Here is a 22,312-nt window from a genome sequence, read left to right on the forward strand (position 1 = left end):
TTATTACTGACACTGCTCAGTAAATTCAGTATTAATACAACAAGCGTCATTTTTTTCCTTCCTTCCTTCCTTCCTTCCTTCCTTCCTTCCTTCCTTCCTTCCTTCCTTCCTTCCTTCCTTCCGTCATTTTTTTCTTTACTTCCTTCCCTCCTTCCTTTCGTCGTTTTTTTCCTTCCTTACGTCTTTCCTTCCTTTTGTCATTTTTTTCCTTCCTTCCTTCCTTCCTTCCTTCCTTCGTTCCTTCCTTCCTTCCTTCCTTACGTTGTTTTTTCCTTCCTTACGTCTTTTTTTTCCCTCCTTCCTTCCTTTCGTCATTTTTTTCTTTACTTCCTTCCCTCCTTCCTTTCGTCATTTTTTTCTTTACTTCCTTCCCTCCTTCTTTTCGTCGTTTTTTTCCTTCCTTCCGTCTTTTTTTCTCTCCTTCCTTCCTTCCTTCCTTCCTTCCTTATGTTGTTTTTTCCTTCCTTCCTTCTGTCGTTTTTTTCAGTTTTTTTTCACACTGCAAAATCATCCAGTGGGTCAGATTCAGGCCTGTGGACTATATGTTTGACACCTGTGTCTTTAAAGGTCCAGTGTGTAAGATTGGGGGCCTCTATTTTCAGAATAAGGCAGACATCGAAGATAATATTTATATGTGCTTTTAACATGCTAATTTGTGAGCCGATGATGGCAGGCTTGCTGGTGGTGCTAGCTCTATATTTAATGTGCAGACGTGGCATCGGTTTTCTCATTGAATCCCCTCCTCACATTCCTTTAACCGTCTCATCCTGTTGAAATATTCACTTTTTTATTCTTATTTATTTTCCCTCCAATTAACAAACTAGAGCTTAAAGCCCTCCTTTAATTTGGAAAATAGCTTATTGATCGTCTGAATAGACGATCACCAGTTTCAGCTGTGACTGTGGCCATATTGTTCTAGCAGAGCTGCTTATATTGTACAGACTTGGAACTGAGTATTGGCAAAGGAGGGAGGAGAAAGCTAGCATTCATCTGTCGTTGGCCTCCTCTTTTAATCTCCCCCAAAATCGATCATATAGATTTTTCTCCCCCCCTGGTTACTGTTGGCTGCACTCATGTCCTGCACATGTGGCGTTTTATTCTGAAATTCCTTGTTTGATTTATGTGCATGTGCATGTTTAAACGCACTAAAAGGAAGCACAGTTGTGGCAGTATAACCCGGACGCCGTGTTTTTATTGCGTCTGCAGTGTTAGATATGGAGGAGGTGTGTATGTGTGTTTGATGGTTGACATGCCTTAACGCTGTGCTGCTGTGTGCAGAGCTGGATGCAGAGGAATGGTGTAAGCTGCTGTGCGTGGAGTGCCTGGGAAGCCGTCTCAACGACATCAGCCTGGGAGAGCCAGACCTGTTAGCAGCGGGGGTGCAGCGGGAGCAGAACGGTGAGTGCCCAATTAGTCCCTGCTAACACAGACAGCCATTCAGGGTCAATCTCCCTCACTCCACCCGCCACCAAGTAGTTACTGGCTGCGGTTCGGGCCCGTATGTGTTAATGCAACTGAGCACTCAGAGGGTAAGGGGAGCAGAACAGGCACTGTCCAATTAGGCCTGGCTAATAAGGGACGTTTTTTGTCAATACCTGTTCTGAAGTCAACCTCTAACAATCTTTAGTTACATTAGCACATGTTGGTTCAACTTCAAAAGTACGCTTGGATGTGTGTGTGTTGAAGGAAACCTGTGTGTGTGTGTGTGTGTGTGAGTTACAGCACAGGTCACAGGCTGTGGTCGGGGCTCTGTTCCAGCCCTAATGAGAAGTGCTGTGCATCACTGGCTTCCCTCATAATGAAGCTTGTCACAGAGATGGATGAGATTATGGCTCCTAAAGCCATGTGAAATAAATGTGCTTTCCCACATATTCCACTCACAGGAAATGGAAATGGAAAAGAGAGGAGACAACAGGGCGCTGCTATCACAGTGGAGCTCATTCTCTGTGTAATTTGTAAACTCGCGGAGGAAATTGAAAAGGCAACAGGCAAAGAAGAGCAGTTTAAAGTTGTAAAAGGGCGAGTAATTGAAAAGGATCTGCCATCATTTCAGCCCATTTCATTTCACTGCTGCCGTAAAGTGAAATTGCATTCTTCAACACAACTTGTCCCCCCATTTATTAAAGATATCAATACACAAGGTTTGACTGTGCTCTGCGATGAAGCAACTGAACTGTAACAATACAATTCCTCTTCCCTTCTCTTGTGGCAGAAGTCCTGCTGTTTGGTGCTCGTACGAAAGTTTGCAGCAGTGTGTTACGGAGACAAGCTGAGCCAGCGCGTCTCTCCTGCCTGTACGAGTGAATGAAACAAGAGGGCCCGGGCCTGCAACCGTGTTTCAATTAGTAGCCCTCCCCAAACAGCAGGGGCCGATAATTAGATGAGAGTTCATTTTCACTGTCCCTAAAAATACGACACACTATGACATTGCCATTTTTCTATCCGCTGCAGACACATAGCTTATTTTGAATCATTAAACGTAATTAGTGAGAACTAATTTAGATTATGGAGAACTCTCTCCCGCTCTGTCTCTCGTCCTCCCTCTGTCTGCCTCACAGTTAGTTTAATGTGAACGGGCATACTTGGCTGGAGTGCAGCTCAGTGGGCGGCTAGTTAGACACACTGTAGGTGAAGTCAGGTACATTTTAAATAACTTTTTAAAAGGGTTGTTTTACTCATTTGTAACGTCGGATTAAAAAGCACAGAGAATCAGGGGTAAGTAGTGTATTATTAGCATTTATTAGTATACTGCAGTGATTGTAGCATGCTGTAGTGCTGTACCAGTCAGTCTCCAGCGTGCTTCGCTTTTGTTCAGCCCATGTTTTCCAGTGTTCTCCGGTGCAATCCTGTGATCTACCCCACTTCACCAGCCAGCCTTCAGCCAAGTGCCTTTTGTGTTCTTGTAACAAACTCCTTAAAACTGCGCTTGCTCTGTCCAAAAACAAAAAAAAAAGCTAAGATAACTTAGATTCCCAGAGCAGAGAGTGAAGAATAATCCATCACTTGATAAGAACTGATCTTTTATCTTCATCAGGCTTTTTTTTTTCTGCGAGCCATATAAACAAAGCTGCACACAGAGCTATTCAGTTCAGTTCATTTTTTTTTTTTTTTTTACAAATGTGACTGAATTTGTGAAAATCTTTCCTTCTGTGATGATACGTGATGATTTACAGCTCCAACAAGGAAGAATAATCCATATGTTTTGTCTTGCAAACAGCAGATATTTTGAAGTTCTTACAAATGTCAATATTTGGACACCCTCAAAACTGAAATTCTGTCTCTGTAAGAGTAATAGTTTTTACATTTTAGAGAAACAAACAGTTTTCTTGCTGAGGGTTAGATGAGAAGATTATGTAGTTCTGTTTCCAGTATTTATGCTAAGCTTAGTTATGATAATTTGCTAGAGAGCTAAGAAAAATAGTGCATTTCCCAAATATGTCTTAAAGTATATATTTATATATGAAATTATGCACCAGAGATCCCATGAAAACAATTCACAGTTTGTCCTATGGATTATCCGGCATGACAGGGGCGATGTGTCTAGAAAGGGACGATGCTTTTCAATCTTTTCATGTCACCTTCTCACCACAAGTGAAAAACTATTCACCATCCATTGCACAAAGATAGAGGTAAACACTTCTAAACATAGACGAAACTATCTGCGCTGTTACCAGATATACTCCTAGATGTTTGTACCATTTTGGGAAAAAAACAATTTGTTTTGTCAATCTTTACAGAACGTTTCAACGTGTATCTAATGCCAACCCCAAATCTGGATATCTACGGGGAGTGCACCATGCAGATCACCCATGAAAACATCTACCTGTGGGACATCCACAACGCACGCCTCAAACTCGTCATGTGGCCTCTGAGCTCCCTGCGCAGATACGGACGAGACTCCACCTGGTTTACTTTTGAGTCTGGAAGGTGTGTGGGCATGAAGATAAGTGTATTGTCTTGTCGGTGTGATTGAAATGTTGGTGGTTCAGAAGGGGAATAAAAAAAAAACTTTTGGAAGTGTCATAAAAACTTCAACAAAGCAACTTTGAATATCCAAAACATCCCAGGATATCAACGTCTGCTGCAGAGCCCTTCAGGCACTGATGTGACAGGTGCCTCTTTGAATGTGCGTACTGTGTGTGTGTGTGTGTGTGTGTGTGTGCGTGTTTGACTTCAGTGGGCTATTATATCAATGCGCCTCTCTTGCAAAATGCACATTCAACCATGCATGTTCGTAAATCAGCAATCCGAGAGTGAGCGCGATCAAAGCGTGTGCACTTCTCTCTGTCTCTGTGTGTGTGTTCCTGGCGCAGGATGTGTGACACAGGAGAGGGTTTGTTCACGTTCCAGACGCGGGAGGGGGAGATGATCTACCAGCGGGTCCACTCGGCCACGCTGGCCATTGCCCAGCAGCATGAGAGAATGATGGAGGAGATGGAGAAGAGCTCCCAGGTACATTTTTACATTTATCTGATACCCACAGCAGCTCGAAAACCGAGCCAACAGTTTTATTTTAGTTCTGCCAACATCACAAGCAGCTAATCATGAGAGCAAGTGTCTGGAATACTTATTTATGCGTGCATGGTGTGCGTCACTTTCATAGAGTTGCTAATATATCATGTTACCCCTACTGCTAAAAGAAACACAGAAGAGCAGGAAAGATCTTTTGAAAAATGTGCTTTAAGGAGAAAAAAAAACAGTTTCTTTGTTATTTCAATGCTTTCTTTGCTGTCTGTTTGATTTAGGCTGATCAATTGAGCCTGTTCACGGAATTATTTTTAGAAACCACTGAACACAACAGCAATAAATCATGATTTTCACACAAGATGTTCACACACGCACACACAGAATACACATTTCTTTCTAGGTATTGCTGCGTGGTCACTCCTCCAAAGTGCTGCCTTGGACCAGGAGCCCTCTGACACCCCACTGCCTTGGCCTCCGCTCCCTCCTTCCATCACAACACCGGTCCTTTCCTCCTTCCTTCCTCCTTCCTTCCATTCTCACCCTCCTCCCAAGCCGCTATCATCTGTATTCCTTATTTATGTAGGCCTGCCTAGTGTTTGATGAGCCTTGACCATATGGCCGTGCTCTTGGACCCCACCATTTGGGAACATTTCCAAATGCAGCATTTATCCTCAGCTCTATAAATCACACAGATAGCTACAGAAAACTGACCACTCACAGTTGCAGAATGGTTGAAATATTATGTTGACTGCTAAGTAAATGCTAAAAATGATGCATTTAATATATTTCAAGCTGTAGTCTGGCTCTAAAATGAAGCCTTTAGCTCCAGGCTGCAAATAAAAAATTTAAAACACATCATCCAGTGGCACAACGATACCATAATCCCAAATGAATCCTCATCTCGCCTGCCAAACAGCCATTCAGAGTTGAAACATGTCATTCAACCAGCAATATACCGTACTACGCACGCTCTTTGTTTACTGACATACCCAGAGCAATTCCCCCCGCTGTGAGTGAGTGACAGAGTGACAGAAAGTGAGAGACATTATAATCTTTCTCTGTCTGTTTCAGATCCACTCCAGAGAGACGCTAACCAAGTCCATCTCCCTGCCACGCAGCGCCTACTGGCAGCACATCACGCGTCAGAACAGCGTGGGAGATCTCTACAGTTACCAAGGTACAGGCACGAAGTTACTAATTATCACATGCTTTTTTCTTTACCTGCTCGTGTCAGTGGTAATGTGTGGAGCGCTTCGTCGAGGCGATGCAAAGACGAAGACAGAGGGAATGTTGCACCCGGCGACGGAGGGGTTGTCACTTTACATAGCTGCAAATGTCTGCCGTTATTCATCTCAGGAATCTGTCAGAGTTCACACAAAATGTACGCAATAATATACATAAAGTGATAAATACAGGATACAGACACGACACAACTTAGCATAAAATCTGCTTTCACTATCATATAACTGTCAGCCATTACTCAACCAAAGGAAAATATAGAAAGCTCCATGTCTGATATCCTAATAGTTCTAATAAAGTAACAAATATTTCAATATTTAGGGACTTTTTTCTTTTAGTACAAATGACTTATTTTCCAGACATTAAACTGACTTCCAAAGATTATTTTTCCTAACAGTCATAGAAAAGGTCTCCCATAGTCACTGACTAATGGGACTTTTTTCATGTTTGGCCTGCGGTAAGTCTTGTGTCGGTGACCTTTGTCCTCTGACATCTGTAAATCATCCTCATCATGTCTAACGTGTCGTCTTCAGTGTCTGCCCTATACGTTTGGATATTTACTGTTGTGACAAATGTATATTTCCTTTTTTTTATATACACATTTTCCAGTTTTTCTAATAGGATTTTTATCCTTTATATTTTTTTTCTGATCTTTATTTTTCACATTGTATACGACATCACATATTACTTGTGTATGTAACAAATAAACTATACGACATCACATATTACTTGTGTATGTAACAAATAAACCTTTTAGAATCTTTGATCTTCATTGGGCAACAACAAATTAATACTAGAGCCACAGGCTGCAACAAGCAATCAAAAAGGAGGCTAAATGTTTAGAATTGATATTAGATTTGTCTGTCCAGCCTCCATTTATACCTAATCTGATGATAAAAATCACCTATTTTGCATTAGCTTCTTAACCTTTCTTCTCCTTTTTCTATTTTCATTTTTAGCCTATGAATATTGACACGTTATATTTCTTAAGCTCTTATCAAGGCTATAGTTGCTCCGTGTGTTTGTGATTTGACCTTTTGATTGGCTGTTGCAGTCTGCGTCTCAGGTATTAAGATGTTTCATTCTGTGAATATTAATAACAGATCCATCACGGAAACAATGTATTGCTAATGCATTACTACAGCATGAGCAGGAATTCACATTTCTCTCACTTATGTTTGTTGAATTATAGTACCATTACACCAGAGCGGGGTAACATACACAGATCAGTTCAGATCAGAACTTTGCATCCACAAATAAGCTTCCAAATATGAAATGTGTCATTCATACAAGGATAACATCAAATGTGAATTCTAAATGAACTGCGTTAAGCTCGACTCAGCCCATCAGAGACCAGTACAGATTCCTACTGTCAGTCTTCAGTTTAATCATAAAAACTAGCTTTGAATTGAGTCTGTTTGATTTTTTTTTTATTTCTGTCTTTAACCTTTTTTTCTGTGATGAAACAGACACAAACGCATAATCTAAATTAGATTATGAGAGGACGGGAGACAAAAAAACAAACAAACATTTGTGTGCATTCTTGAAAGTAAATGAGCTCATGTCTTTGTGTGTTTGTGTGAGGGAGAGATAGATAAATGTCATCCCAAGTACATTAATATTGCAGCAGCTTCTCTGTAGCATTCAGACTCCGCACTGTATGCCCCCTGTGTGCACTTAATGTACACATAGAGTAGAAAGGGTGTGCGTTTGTGTGTTAATGTCTCGATGTAGAGGCAGAAAGGTGATTAGTGCGCCGATGAGATTACGCTCTGTCTATGGTATTAGTTGATTAATAGACTTATCTGTAGGATTATGGGCCTTTTGGCTTTCACTGATGGAGCCAAACAGAAACCCAGGAGAAAGTCGCTCTGACGTCATCTTTTTTCTTTTGAGAAGCCCAGGCTGGATTTGAGTTTTGAGTTTTCATTATCATTTAATTGTGGCCTGATAAGCTTAAAAGCAAAATATGAGTCCTCCATTCTGAACATATTTTTTTCACATACAGTAAACAGAGAAGCTTCCACCTCAGGTTCATTATTTATAGGCCCAGTGTCTGTAAACTCTCCTTCCCTTAAACTCAGCAGAGGAGCTTCTCTCTCATCCATCAGCCTGGCATCTCCACTGGTCCTCCCACACTTTCCTCTGCATATCTGTCCGATTCAGAACAAACCCCCACCTTCTCCTGCTCAAACATATTCAGCCCTACCGCGTGTCCCCCTCTTTTTCCCCATGAATAAATTGAATGCATCAGTGTGTTTGAGGACGCGGCGGAAAAAAAAAGGTCTCGTCAGACAAGGAGGACGGCAAGGTGATTCTGGGGAGTTTGTTTGGATTCACACTGGTGCTGGTGCTGCTTTTAACATGGCTGCGAGCTGTCTTGGAGAAGGAGAGCCACACATAGTAATTGCATTGATTCCTCATTGGCAGAAGGTCTCCACCTCCCCTGGAGCTCTGTTACATCATCTGCACTCTGTCCTGCAACAGAGAGCTCACAGAATAACAGTGTATGTTGCAACAATTCTGCTGCGATATTTGTCAGCTGAAAATCGACACGGCTTGCTACAAATTCAGAGTCGTGAGATCAAAACACCACGTGCAGGACGAAGCTAGCTGATCTGATATTGAAGCTTAGTGCGACTTAACATGTAGATAAAAACTGACAAATGGAAGTTAGGGGCCGTCGAAGAAGTGCACAGAAAATGGCGAGAACTTTTGAGGGTCTTAGCGTTGTCCTTTTTTTCATGGAAACTCAGATCCACAATTTTACATTCATCTGGACCTCCTCCTGTTATATACAAAACCTCCTGATATGCATCGATGCCATGCATTTTGGAGTAATTATAATTTCCTACTGTCAAAACCATCTGTTCTGTTTTGACTGTTCATTAACAGCAGCGCTCCGTTTGTTTAGACTCAGTTTATTTTTTTACTTTTTAATTTTTTGGATTTATTACAACTTTAAATTCACACTAAATCCATAAAACAGACACTCAAACAGACAACACAGATATTAGCTTAGTCTTTAAACCTCTGAGCAATTACCCACGATTGCAAAAGCAATTGATGAGGCCATGATAGGACCCCAGAGAGTTAAATTCATGTACATAATGAGTACACAGTGGTCCCGGCTGCAGGTTAACTGTGTTAAAGTGCCAAAGCCACAGCCAGTTCTAGCAGATGTCTTCTAGGAAATACAGCTCAAATGAACACCTCATGTGAAAATATAATATTTCCAGTTTATAGATACATCCATTTACGTCCCTGTAATAGTGATAATATTAGCAAAAATCAATGCATAGAGGTAAGAAATCAGGAATTTGGACCATGATGGCTGGCTGCGTTTGCTCCTTGGCTGTATCGCTGCGTGCATGATGAATATCCAATCAGCACAGTCAATTTGCTGAGTCATGCTCGGGTTGCTTTCAAATACCCTGCGGGTCCGGGGGAATAATTAAGGAACACAGTTTCCTGTCCCGTTGAGGTTTATTCACCTATTTGTTTATTTCTATGCCTCGGTTAACAGGGGATCTGGCAGTGTGAGTACAGTAAATGTATTATATTAATTTCACATCTGCTTTTTATTTAGCTGGAAGTGTCTCAAATATACACCCCAAAAGCCTTGTTTGCCGTAATTGGAAGTAATAATTGTCAAATGTGTTTTATTTAAAAAAAACTTAGGGATGTGGTGTAGGAAAAAAGCGTTTCATGTGAAACAGCATGCAAAACAATTCAGCTCCCAAAGTTTCAGTAAAACCTAAGATAGATGTTTTAATCACAAACGATACGCTAAGACAATGTATCTACTTTGTACTGCGCTCCACCTCTGCTCTTCTAATGTTATTCACTCTTTTGCATTTCAGTGAAACTGCTGTGTTCTTGGAGTTTGCTGATGCATACAAATAAGTGCACTTTAAAGTTTTTCGAGTTGAAAAAGCAAGGCGCCATGCCTGTCGGAAATAGTTCAATTACCAACTCTAATAGTGGAATGGAAAAGGGACAAGAATGCTTGTATATTTTTTTTTTCTTGGACCCATTTTTCTGTAATTTTTTTTTTGCCATTTCTCTCTCTCTCTCACACACACACACACACACAGTCTCTCTGTGTATTACATTGTGCTCCACAGTTTAGCGTCGTAACATTAGCAATTCAAATGGGATGGAGCGCTGTTCTTAGTTTGATCGGCTGGGAGTGATACGAGGGGATTTTACAAAGAGGGAGCGAGTATCAAAGGAGCTGGGACAAGATGATAGGAGAGCAGGATGATAACACTATCTTATCTGCAACAGGCGACAAGGAATATAGTAGATGTAGATGCAAAAAAACTGAATCCCATGAAAAATTCATTACAGCCAGGTAAATCTGAGTTCAGCTGTTTTGCTCTCCTTCTGGTGGACGCTTGGGGAGTTTCAGTCATCAGCGCGGGTTATTTGAATCCGAACTGAAATGAACTGAGCCGATCTTTAGGCCGCATTGGGTTGATCTTTTTATTCGTCCCAGTGCGTTGTTGCCCCCGTGACTGGTTTACTACACAAAAGACACAAAGCTGGATGTCAGCAGCCTTGCATAATCCGGAGTTTGTGGTCCACGCAGTCTCTCTTTCTCTGGTTACAGCTGTTACTAGGATGCCATCTGGGTTATCGCACTGTGAGGAAGGAAGGTGCAGACAGGTGTGTGTGTTTGTGTGTGTGTGTCTCTACATACATGCATGAATAGCTGCTTGTGTGTCCAGGTCCGCCATTGTATCTGTCAGTGCGTGTGTGTGTCCTCCCTGCCTGTCCTGTCTGCTCCGGCCCAGCAGCTGCCACCCCAGGCCAGATAGGATGACATGACCTTCCCTGGTAATGAAAAGGCACTGACAAATCACTGTCTGCTTCTCATAGGGATAGGAGAGGAGGCGGTGGAGGAGGAGGAGGAGGAGGGATGCTGACACCATCTTCTCTCTGTGTTTTTACAACAATTTTTTTTTGTGTGTGTGTGTAAGTGTGTCTGCATCCGTGTCTCCTGTCCAAAAGCGCGGCTCTCGTCGGGGGTCTGGCATCACACGGCAAACACTGCTGTTTATGACCGAGGAGATGATGAGATCTGCTTCGCCCTCTCTGTCTGCACTGGGCTTCCTGCCTCTTTTTTTTTCAGCCCAAATTGGCCTCGGTTGAGGGAGGGATTGTCTTGGCAAAGATGTGAAAGGGATATGCCTGGTTGCGCACCAGTCGTTTCAGCAATCTATTAAGTACAACGGGGGGAAGAGAGAGAGAGAGAGAGAGAAAGTGTCCCCCCCCTTTTTTTTTTTAACCTGCAGTGGCTCTTTTTCCAGAACATGGACTGAGCTGCATTTAAAACCTTAAGCCGGAGCCTTATCTCATTTTTCTTTATTTCAGGGAGTGGTGGAAGGGAAAGACTAGCGGACAGAGGTGTGTATGTATGTGTGTGCGTGTGTCTATGACTCACCTGTTATGGCTGCTACTGTTTTGGTCTCATCCTCACACCCACACCACCAGCCCCTCTATGCTTCCTCCTCTGCAAGCTGTTCCCTTAACTCACACAGGAAAGTGCTTTTTCTTGTGCTTTTCCCTCATTGTCCTTCTTTACTTGCACATCATTTCCACTTCACACACATTTCTGTTTTTAACTCGTCTCTCTCTCTCTCTCTCTCCCTCTCTGACACATTCAGCCACTTGACATTGATTTCCAGGCCGACTGGGTCATGTTTTATATTCCATGTCGTGGTGAGTTTGCAGCGCGTCTCGCGGTCTGAGCCGATTCCCTTTGGTGGCAGCATGACTGGCTCTGTTGACTACACACACAGAAAAAGCTGTGTGTGTTTACTAGATCATGAATGGTTTGCACAACTTTAAAATCATATTTGGGAATCAGCGGAAGAGAAAAAGATCTCTTTTCTATTTTGTCAATGTGGCTGTGGAAGCTTATAGAAAACAAATTAAATGTTTTATTTGTTAATCAAATTTCAATTAACCTCAGTGAGTGAAATTGATTTGAAATGTATTGACGTGCAGCAACCTCTCCTTGCCTGCGTTAGTAGGTACCATAAAAGGCTATAGGTTAGAGTTGATTACAGCGTCGCACCTCCTGAAATATTCACCGGTGGCCACTTCCTACTTGTTCGCTGCACGATCAGCACGACGCCAGCAACTTTATCCTCAACCTACCTCGCCGTGCACATCTCCAAACGGCATTCTAATATATTATTAATGGTCTCACAGTTGCACAAGAACAGCCCCTCCACCCACAAGTATCCATTACTCCCTCCCGGTGCAGTTAACCAATGTGAACTGCCGAACAAATTGGCCCAATTAATTTAAATTAAAAGGTAGAGAGCGGGCAAAGAGAGAGGACAACAGGCAGTGTAGACCACTCTGAAATCAAGTTGCTCATTCGAGGTGAAAGGTTGATTTTTCAATTGCATCTTGTTGGGTTTGTATTTTTGTATCATCCGAGAACCGCCTACATCAGAGATGTTTAAGAATGCCAGGATTATTCCTGTACTCCTTCATTTGTATATAAAGATATCAGCGTGGACAGTAGCTAAGCAACAGTTGTACCATGAATATATTATCTGAGAAAACAGGACATATTGTTTTTGATGTAAGGTCCAGTTCAATGAAACATAAATGAAGAGAAAAGAAGTGCTCTATTGATCGTCTCTGCTTTTTTTTTCTTCCCCGCAGGAAGTGGCCTGACAATGACTTTCATCCCCCGAGCACAGACGTTCCCCAGCTTTCTGTCTGATGAGCCAGAGCGGGAGGAGAGCCAACACCAGGAAGAGGCACCATCACCCTCTAGTGGCTGTGAATCCAGTTGCAGCCTGAGACCCCATCAATGACAGACAATTGCTCCACCAAAACTGGACACTTTACCCACTACTGTAGAAAGGATGTAGAAATATGTATAGTGACATGTGTAATATATCATTTCCTGGTGAACAATAGTGTCAACTGTAGACATGAAAAGGATTTTTCTTTTTTTGTATGTTGTGTGACAGCAGCAGTAGCTACAAAGATTGCACCAAAAATCCTCTTAAGTGTAGTTTTCAAAGTGTTTTATGTTGCCATTAAGCTGTTTAAAGCCAGCAGGACCCCACACAATTTTTATTTGAAAATCACTGCACTACACTACAAGAAGTTTGAGGTACTAACACACCAAGTTTCACTGTAAAACAATCTTTAGAAAAAAGTCTTTGGTTCTGAAATTGATGAAATCACACCGGGCTCATTCCAACAATGTGCCGCCTCAGCAACCGTTTCCAGAGAAACTCCACCATCTTTGACACATAATCCTCCCATACTTACTGTACCTCGCTCCCGTTCAAGAATGTAAAATTGATCAATGCCTTACACAAAAAACGCTCGACTTTGATGGCAGTGATGAATCAGCTAAAGCCCTTAATCGGTTACAACCAGCAAAAAGGGAAAAAGTCATTCAGAAATGTGCTTCAAGGATATAAGAGTGGACCGTCACGTCAGAAATGATAGAATGCAACCTTCTCGCAGCGTCTACTTTAAAACTGCCAACCCTACATTACACTAGAAGAGCAATTTGGTTTTAATAGCTTCCTCGCTCTTCTCTGGCCCCATATACGGTATATATGATAACTGGTTCATTAGCAAAAGATGTTGGCGACCCGATGTGGTGACTTATAAAAGGGGAGAAGTAAAGTCTTATGTTCCCACCGTAAAACAACTTTAAAGTATTAGCTTCAGGAGAGTTCACCGAGAAAATTGGTGCTCTGTAAAATGTACTAAAACATGCAAAGACAGTTTTGGGGAATGAACTCAAACTTCTTGCTGAGAGTTAGATGAAGAAGATGAATGCCACTTTTATGTCTGTATAGTTATTATGATGCTGCAGCCGGCGCTTAGCTTAGCTTAGCACAAAGCCTGGAAACAGCTAGAATGACTCTATGCTTACCTGCACCTGTAAAGCCACAACCTGTTGTTTTTTTTTTTGTACAGAATGAACATATAACATATATCGATTAATTAGTGAACTTTAGAGGTGCTGGTAGGTGTTTACCATATTTTTTTATCATAGTGTTTTTTGTTACCAGCTAGGCAGCTGTAGGTGGTAGCTTCATATTTAGCATACAGACATGAGAGTGATATCAGTGTCTTCATTTAAATCTCAAAAAATGACAACAAAAAGTATAAAATGTCAAACTATTTATTAAAAAAATTATTAAAAGATTTATCATAAAAATCCCACTACAATTTTAATGCATAATTTCTGGCCCAGTAGTCTGATAACTACCTTATTTTTAGTGTTGGATGTCTTCTTTTAGCAAAAGTATCAGTTAGGGAGAAATATTTGTGGTCATTCGCACTAGAACCTTTCTGTAGCATGTGTTTTAAAATTTGTCACTGAGTGTACGATCGCTGTGACGATAATGTTCTCTGCATTGTCCTCCTCGAGTAAGAAGTGCCTTCCGACACAGACCGCAGAGTGTGAGACCTAACCAAAGCATCGTCTTCGGGCTTTGCGTTTACCATTGTGGACAGAAGTTACAGAAGCTCTGTACCTTAAAAACCTTCAGAAGAGTCTTAAACTTTTATTACGTTAGCTGTGAAATGCCACGCCACACCTGAAATACTTCTAACCCAACCTAACCAGAACTCTTAAAAAGTTGAGAATAACACTTGTTGCGTTGCGTGTTGGTGGCTGTCAGCAGACACTTATTTTTGTCTCTTTAAATATGTGGTAAAAGTGGTCGTGCTTTTTGTTACATGTAAATTAAAGGAAAGACACAAATCTATGAAATCCAATAAATCCAGCAACCAACAACTCTGAAATAAAAAAAAAAAGAAAAGGGGAAAAAGGATTTTTATGACAATCAGTGTGAGGCAGCAAAGCAGTCCTTTAATGTCACTTAAATATTGTTCAGAAATCCACTAGTACTTGAGATACAAGCACTTATTTTGTGTTTAAGTTCAGTCAATCACTTTATTTTTGATATCGTATTTAAAAGACCTCAACCTTCATATTTAATTGAGCCTCAAACAAAAGTGCCCATCTACAAATGTGTCTGCATCACGGAGCCCGTAACAGTAACAGTGTGAAGACAGACGCCGGACATATTTCTGCCCTAGTTGTTTTGAGTGTTAGCTCAAGTGTGGTTAATAAATATATGTATCGTAGTTCCACTACACCTGGACCATTAGAACTGTACTAACTGGGAAGACTGGAGAACGTTCTAGTTGACTGTGTTTATCATTTTCCGTTTTTTGTTGTTTACCGTAGCCATTCGCTCTTTTGTAACTATGACGTGTCGTCACAATTTCTGTTACTGTTGCTATATGATTGTGTTTGTGTCCGCCATGTTTTGTGTTCTGTTACCGTCAGATTATATGTTGATAGCACTTTGAATACATTGAGTGTAGGACTACAGTTTTCACTAAATGTACATATGTAATGTTTTTGATGAGAAAAAGGTAATAAATTGAATGTTCTATCACGTGCCAGCAGATTTTTTTCCAGTGTTGAACGGAAGGTAAGTAACATTCAGTCAAAGGACCTTTTTCTCGGCAGCCATTGACATGAAATAGTAGGGCACACAGGTGTTTCCAATAAGCATGTTAAAGACTAAATTGGAAACACCTGCGTTGACCCTACTATTTCATTTCAAAATGGCTGTTGTGAAAACGGCCTTTTCTTTGACATTTTTGAAAATAAGATTCACTTTTACCAACAGACGCATGAGATTTGTTGTAACTGAAGCCAGACCAGCAGCTGGTTAGCTTAGCTTTAACACAAAGTCTAGTATAAGGAGACAACAGCTAGCCTGGCTCTTAAAGGAATATTTCTTTGCAGAAATTAAATATATACATATTTAGTATGTTTTAGTAGTGTATAATAACCTGAATATATTAATTGTTGTGTCTTAAAATTAGATATTTATATCCACAGGGTGCTCTTGCATGGAGCCATTTTTGTACAGTAGCTCAGAACAGACAAACTACAACTGATCTAGATATTGCCTTTATGAATTTATATGAATTTGGCAGCCAGAGTTTTTCTCACGTGCTTGGAAGGAGAGGGTGAGACGTGGGAGAGTATTCATTTGGTTACAAAATGTAACTTCACTGCTAGGTGCCACTAAATCCTACACACTGGACCTTTAAAAGGTAACAAACTCTACCTACGACATTAAAAAAAAGTGGTGTTATTTAGGGTTTTTGCTAAACTTTCTCGTCTGCAAGTGGTGTTATTTAGGGTTTTTGCTAAACTTTCTCGTCTGCTTACAGTAACTTCCTGTAATTGCTGCTGTGTTTTTCCCCTCAGGTAGTTACTGCTCTCGACCAAGACTTGCACAAAACCCCCCAAAACACACAAAATGTCTTTTATAGACTCAGTTTGTTTTGTAAAGATTAAAAAGACGATATAACGTGTTAATCAATGAGCTTTAGTGGTGGAACCAGGCTAGCTGTTTCCAGTCTGTTGTTAAGTTAACAAAGCTAGCAGTATCTATCAATGTTTTTGTTTCACTCTTCAAGAAAACAAAACTGTTCTCTTGAGAATTGAAGCACTCGCTCGATGATGTCTGATTTCCTAGAAAAGGTTTACGGTCAATGATTCTTTCCATTTCCCCCATCACATTCTCACACCACAGGAAATCACCTAAGTAGTGGTTTTGACACAGTTTTTTATTTGAGTCTCAGTCATTAACAGTCACACACATCAGTTTCAGTATGGCTGGTCACCCACACAATATCGCAGCCAACTGTAGATGAGAGAATGAAGGCAAAAACGTGTGATTCCAAACAATATATTGTCCCTTTATGTTCCACATTTCTAGCTTGTCCACATTTGTCTTGTTTTCTAGCAGGATAGCCTGCATATCCATTACTGCCTCTGCCACTGCCTCCATTTCTATGGAGATAAATGAATCAGATTACACATAAACAACACACACAGAGCTTCACATAAACCTTAAATATTGATTTACAGTAGCATATGGGCAAGCTTAAAAAAAAGTACAACTTGTAAAACTAAAAAAGCAAACAAACAAAGCATTCATCGATAAACAGGAGATAGACAAAGTACGAGGAGCACAGGATTAGCTAATTAGAGTTTAGCTTTCATAATAAGAGCATGCTGTAACTAGAATGCAGCCATCCTAGACGGAGAGCCCTTTGGGGGAAAGCAACAGTCTCTAGTGATGGTACAGTGCTGAGTGACTGCTTTTCTTTTCCGTTAGATCATTAGACACCATTGTCAAGCTTTGAATAGAGAAACCAGGAGGGATGAAAGTAAAAGGAGAGCAATTACACAGGCTTTTGTCAATCGTTTTACTCAGGGGTTAGGCAAGTGAAAAGAATGATTATACAGGCCTTTGTCTGCTCCGCGTGCATGACAGTTACTGTCAAATATTGTTTTGCCCAAAAAACAAATATTTCCTCAACAGTAATTATGAAGAACATACTACATTTAATTAGTGGGAGCAGAGCTTGACTCAAAAAGCTTCCTGAGACGTACATGAGCACCAGCTTGTCAACTCATTTCAAACCACAGTATGAATATTCATCTGTGTCACTGTGATCCCCGTATCTTATTAAAAACCTCAAATAAATAATCATGATCAGTGCTCGTCAGTGTACGTTTATTTTTTACTCGTGTATATATATATATATTAATCTGAGAAAAATTGAGGGCCTGCTGACAGCTGTGACAGATTAAAAAAAAAAAAAAACTACGCGTTCACATTATGCAGTACATCACATTTATGTCCGCTCATTTATCATGAAGCTGACGCTTGGTTTTGTGTGACCGCACAGTCTGGAGGTTGGCATAGACCGGGCAATTTCTTATCTGCCTAGACTTCTTCCTGGGACACACGGAGATGTTCTCATAGAAGTTTGGCTGTGAATGTGTGGTAGATTTGATTAGTATATGAGGTGTTAGACAAGGACACGTGACAGATGACAATGTAATGACTGGTGCAGTAGCTTGGCAGAAAGTATTAAAATGTCCCTTTAAATGGGCTCAATCTGAAATAGGCTTTTTATGACAAAGCTGTTATCACATCAACAAGGGTAACACATTTTACACAATTAAGTTACATTGAGATCAAATATATTTTCAACCAATATGGCTTCATTTCGACAAGCTACTCTTATCCATTATTTAAAAGCCATGAGTTCTCGTAAAGCAGCATTAGTTCAGTTAGTAAGCATACATATACATACAATGTGTCAGGGTATATGATGCGAGGAAGTGCTGTATCAACGAGATTAAGAGTGAAGTGAAACGGTTTTATAATTAAGTGCATGTCTGAAGAGAAGGTAAGGAAGTGTGGTAAAAGTGTCGAGTGTCAGGACAAAAGTAGATATGATGAATAACGTGACGCTCACCTGTCTATGAGATGGGTGCAGTTTGACTCTGTACTCCTTTCTCTTGTTCTTCTTCCTGTGGTGATTATTGGAAAAAGTATGTTTTTTTTTAAGCATCAGTGGTCAATTTCAGATCCAACTATCTTAACTTTTCTGATCGTTTCTTACGTGTACATTTCTTCTGAAAGCCGCAATGATCAAAGAATGGAGTTACACTTTTAGCCATGCTAGTTAGAGGCTTGTTGCTGATGCTTGACGGCTATGTCGTCCTCTCAGAACAACCATCGGATGGATTACCAGGAAAAATTCGACAGACTCCCCCAAAAGCATGAATCATAACGAACCCCTTACTTTTCCATCAAGTGCAGTCCATCGAAACTGCCATAAGGGGTTGCAAAATTTTAGAAAAGTAGAACCAAAAAAAAGTGATTTATTTTTTTAGACTTCCCTTTAATCTTTTTTTTTTTAAATGTATTGTTACTCAGTAATTTTATTTGTTTCAATAGAAAAAGAAATACATTGCTCTCTGGTTGAGGCAGACGACAACTATTGGATGGATTGCCATGACATCATCTTCTAGAACCAACACCAATTTGGATAATATTTTATAATGACATTTCCATCAGCATCATTCGTACTGTTTGGTATCAACATGCTAAATTAAGATGGTTAACACAGGAAATTTAGCTCGTTAGCAAGCTGACGTTAACATTCAGCTCAAAGCAGAGCCACCAGAGTTGCTTGTAGACACGTCGATATTAAAATACTCACTCGGTTATATTTCATTACGATACTTAACCCTTTGTTTCAAACTGCAAAGACCCAAACACTCTGTGTCAGTGAACATTAGATTAGTCTTTGATAAAGATATATGAAAATACATCATGGGGTCTTACCTGTGCCTCACTGCTAGTATGATGATGGCAGTCAGTAGAATAAACCCAGCAGCTCCAGCCCCGATGTAAATATACATCATGTACACGGATAGGCTGAATCCACCTGGATGAAACGTAACAAACTTTACTTCAGCAGAACAAAAGAATGGAGTGGTTTCATGCGTGTTTGTGGTTGATGATGGCGTGCGATACAGATTGCTTATGACTCATGATAGCCATCACAACAAAGCAGGTGTGTAGTGTGCAGCACACACTGGCAGACAGCTTCTTAGTAATAGTATTCAGAGACCTGCACAAGCAGTATTTTCACTTTTTGTTTCATCAGTCACTGCACTCTGAGACACGTTTGCATTCATGAATAATTGTAAGTATGATAAACAATTTATCATGAGTCAGAAGGGTACATATATACTGTATATGTGTATGTTTACTGCTGCATACTCTCGTCTTTGTACCTGGAGGGTTTACAGTGAGCACCACCGTGGTGGTCTGTACCCCTGCATCTGTGCTGAAGGTACAGCGGTAGAAACCACTATCTTCCGGCACCACACCTGTCAGGTGCAGACTGACATCCAAGGTGTCTGTACAGCTGACCCTGCCCCTGTCGCTGTAGTCTTCGCTCACCAGGCCATTTTCCACCTCCTTACACACTCCAATAATGTCCCAGGGATGGCCATGCGGCATCTTCTCCAAAATAACCTGGTAAATGGTGCCATTGTGCTCGTGGTTACAGCTGATGGTCAGATTGTTGTTCAGCTCCGTCACCAGCTCCGTGTCGGTCTTGATCACCTCTGGGGTGGGGGGCTCTGTGATGTCGACGTCTTCTGGGGGCTCATCTGTAAATACAGGAAGGTGGAGGGTACACAGAAAATGAAATAAGTCAAATGAAAATGAAAGGATGGTAATCTGATAAGTTTCGTTTCCAACAGTTAGTCATTTTCAGCGGGGGCTGAAACCCCTCGGTATTTTCTGCCTTAGCTTTTACCTAAATCTTCCACCTGAATGCTCCTCGTCCAGGGGCCTTGAGGGAAGGTCTGAACAGAACAGTGGTAAAGCCCGATATCCTGGTGAGTGACGTTGCTCATAGAAATACTCCCATCCATAGGCGTGGTTCTCAGGAACTCTATCCTTTCCCGATACTGGTGAGAAAAGACCTTTCCGTACTCTGGATGGAAAATGGCCACGGGATTCTTGTCTGGTAGTTTGGTCCAGGACACCATGCTGAGGTTGCCGTTCCAGGGGCACAAACATTCAAGAATCATCCCTTCCTCCAGAGAAACTGTTACAGGTTCTTTCTGCTGGACAGCAACTGGATAGAGGGCATGTTTCTATTTATTCAACTCATTAAAATCTTGAGCAAATCCCCAAAAAAATCATGATTTTATAAAAAGTGAAAACACTAAAATCAGTAAACGAATCAATAAATCTAACTTACATACAATAATATGCCGCTTTTAGGATTATAACTAATTGTATTTTTTATATTTTACATTAATCATAAACTCATGAAACATATTTTACACATACGCAACGTAAAAAAGGAAGCCACGTTTGTTCACCTAAATCTCCTCCGCTTGAAGTTTAACACAGCTATTGACAGTTTTGAGGCCGTCCCTCGGGTAATGGTAATTAGGCTAATTTAAGCCAGTACACATACACACAACTGACAACAGTTGGTGATCAAGCTTCCAAGTTTTCAAAGTCTTTTATCCAAGCTGAATGACAACTGGTTTCAAGTCCAGTAATGCTCCCGGGAGAGCTCTGGCAGGTTTTGAATAATAATGTCTTGTAAAACTAACAATAACAAGCTTTCCTACCATTTCCCCAGCCAATTTAACTAAAAAGAAATTGTTGGTTAGTTTGATTATGAATTAATGATTATAAAACTGATGAAACTAGATCAAAAAGTATTGGAGTAATTACTCTTATAGACAATAAATGCAACTTTCAACACTGTCAAAAAGTGTCATACAACACATTACGATTCATGAAAAATAAACTCATATAAAACGTATATCAACTCCGTACCTTTAAGAAAAGGAAGAAAGATGAGTACCACGAAGTACCAGTGGTCCTTTTGTACAGCTTCCATGTTGCCCCACCGAGGGAGAATGAAAGCTGCATTGATGAGACGAGTGGAGAGGCACACGAGCTGCACTTCCTGCTCGCTCTCTGGCTACAGAGACACTTCAGCTTCTGGGGCACACTTCATGGTAGCTCACTCCACGCAGAGAGGAACTTTATCACTAGTGCTAAGAATGGCAATGGCATAATGGCGTATGGTGGGATCCAAACTGAAGTTTTATAAATTGTGTCAACATGGGGCTCAGCCTACCTGCAAACCAAAAATGATTTTTATCTTGCATAGAGCAACTTATATACTTCATTTAGGACTTTTCTGGCATTTTAAAATATATCATCATTAATTTAAATAAAAAATTGGTTTGTGAGAAGTTGTCGGTCCACCACTGTCAGACCAGACAACTCTTAAAAACTACTGAATAGATTTTCATTGATGGTGCCCAGAGGATGAACCCTACCAATGTTCAAGGTCCCCCCAGTCCTCTCGCACTACCATGAAGTTGATATTGGTGTTTTTTTTTGCTATAACATTCGGTACATTAACTCTGTCTCTACTTCTTTAACAGAAGCAAAAACATTAATGATGTGAATTTCGGACGAAAAATACTTGGTGCCTTGTGACCTTTTTCTTAACGTTTCCTGTAAACAATGTTTTCGCTGTCTGTGAGAAAGATCTGTCGGTTATCACCAACTAACCCACAGTGCATAGTGTGGAATAGCAGCCACAACCACAATAGCGGTATTTGAAGCCACAACTAAACACTCTCACAGCAAAGTTTTTTATTTTCATTTTTTATAAATAACACCATAATCAAGTATTATTACAGTTGGTACAATTTATTTGAGTGAAATCAGATCAAGACAGCAGCTAAGAATCCACCATGTGGCACTTTAATATCAAAATTAGAAATTCATATTTGCAGTATAAAACATGATACAAAACTAACAACATAAATACAATCAGTTTTTTAGCAGCTGGGAAAGATTTTCAAGGCACTTCAACAGATAGCTGTTCATAGGTTGCTGCTTGTTCTCTGCATCTGCGGTTTATAGAGAAAAACAGTTATAAACAATGAAACACACAAAACATTATGTTGTAATGATGTTCAGTGCCAGGACGTGCTGATAATGTGTGAATAAATGCATACCCTTCTTCGAGATGGCGTGTGCCTCCTCAATTCTCAGTCGAACAGAGGGACACTTCAAAGTAGTCTTGGCCTTTGATGGGAAATTAAAAATACAGATTAGGAAGAGCTGTGTTCATTAGGAGAAATCCTTTTTTCAGT

At 40.6% G+C, this 22,312-nt stretch overlaps 3 protein-coding genes across 11 annotated transcripts in view; 1 reads left to right on the top strand and 2 right to left on the bottom strand.

Annotated features, from left to right (window-relative positions):
* Positions 1-13,469, top strand: part of dok6 (docking protein 6) — a 43,732-nt gene extending 30,263 nt beyond the window's left edge. For 2 of the 4 annotated variants that reach the window (XM_027274406.1, XM_027274407.1), the window contains 6 exons: positions 1,279-1,398; positions 3,738-3,927; positions 4,314-4,452; positions 5,539-5,644; positions 11,086-11,118; positions 12,394-13,469. In XM_027274406.1, coding sequence (XP_027130207.1) covers positions 1,279-1,398; positions 3,738-3,927; positions 4,314-4,452; positions 5,539-5,644; positions 11,086-11,118; positions 12,394-12,548 — 743 coding nt within the window. In that variant the 3' untranslated portion in view covers positions 12,549-13,469. Of the gene's footprint in view, positions 1-1,278; positions 1,399-3,737; positions 3,928-4,313; positions 4,453-5,538; positions 5,645-11,085; positions 11,119-11,378; positions 11,434-12,393 lie in introns of all 4 variants that reach the window. The other 2 variants (XM_027274409.1, XM_027274408.1) reach the window with 2 other exon arrangements.
* Positions 13,470-16,344: 2,875 nt separating this feature from the next.
* On the bottom strand, positions 16,345-21,130 carry cd226 (CD226 molecule). Of its 5 annotated transcripts, none has more exons than XM_019276506.2 (7): positions 20,973-21,130; positions 19,930-20,253; positions 19,400-19,780; positions 18,945-19,047; positions 18,070-18,124; positions 17,905-17,935; positions 16,512-16,588 (listed from the first exon to the last, which is right to left on the bottom strand). In XM_019276506.2, coding segments are annotated over exons 1-7 (960 nt in total). In that variant the 5' UTR covers positions 21,037-21,130; the 3' UTR covers positions 16,512-16,586. The 5 variants fall into 5 exon arrangements, 3 of the variants coding, with proteins under 3 accessions (XP_019132052.1, XP_010732026.2, XP_019132051.1); XR_002042996.2 differs by lacking the exon at positions 17,905-17,935 and adding an exon at positions 18,820-18,860 and having other exon boundaries at positions 16,564-16,588; XR_002042997.2 differs by lacking the exon at positions 16,512-16,588 and adding an exon at positions 18,820-18,860 and having other exon boundaries at positions 17,912-17,935.
* A 765-nt stretch (positions 21,131-21,895) lies between these two features.
* The window catches only part of rttn (rotatin), a 31,167-nt gene continuing 30,750 nt past the window's right edge, over positions 21,896-22,312 (bottom strand). For both annotated transcript variants that reach the window (XM_027274276.1, XM_019276537.2), the window contains exons 48-49: positions 22,175-22,244; positions 21,896-22,066 (exon numbers count right to left, since the gene is read on the bottom strand). In XM_027274276.1, the coding sequence (XP_027130077.1) occupies positions 21,987-22,066; positions 22,175-22,244 (150 nt within the window). In that variant the 3' untranslated portion in view covers positions 21,896-21,986. The remainder of the gene's footprint in view (positions 22,067-22,174; positions 22,245-22,312) is intronic.

Source organism: Larimichthys crocea, chromosome XXIII (assembly GCF_000972845.2).
Source record: "Larimichthys crocea isolate SSNF chromosome XXIII, L_crocea_2.0, whole genome shotgun sequence".
In the NCBI taxonomy this organism is placed as follows: domain Eukaryota; kingdom Metazoa; phylum Chordata; class Actinopteri; family Sciaenidae; genus Larimichthys; species Larimichthys crocea.

Coding starts and splice junctions, on each gene's coding strand:
- cd226 (XM_010733724.3), bottom strand. CDS start 21,036: ATGGAAGCTGTACAAAAGGACCACTGGTACTTCGTGGTACTCATCTTT. Junction 20,254..20,972: donor CTTTCTTCCTTTTCTTAAAG/GTACGGAGTTGA, acceptor CCCTCTATCCAG/TTGCTGTCCAGCAGAAAGAA. Junction 19,048..19,399: donor GCTCACTGTAAACCCTCCAG/GTACAAAGACGA, acceptor CGTTTCATCCAG/GTGGATTCAGCCTATCCGTG.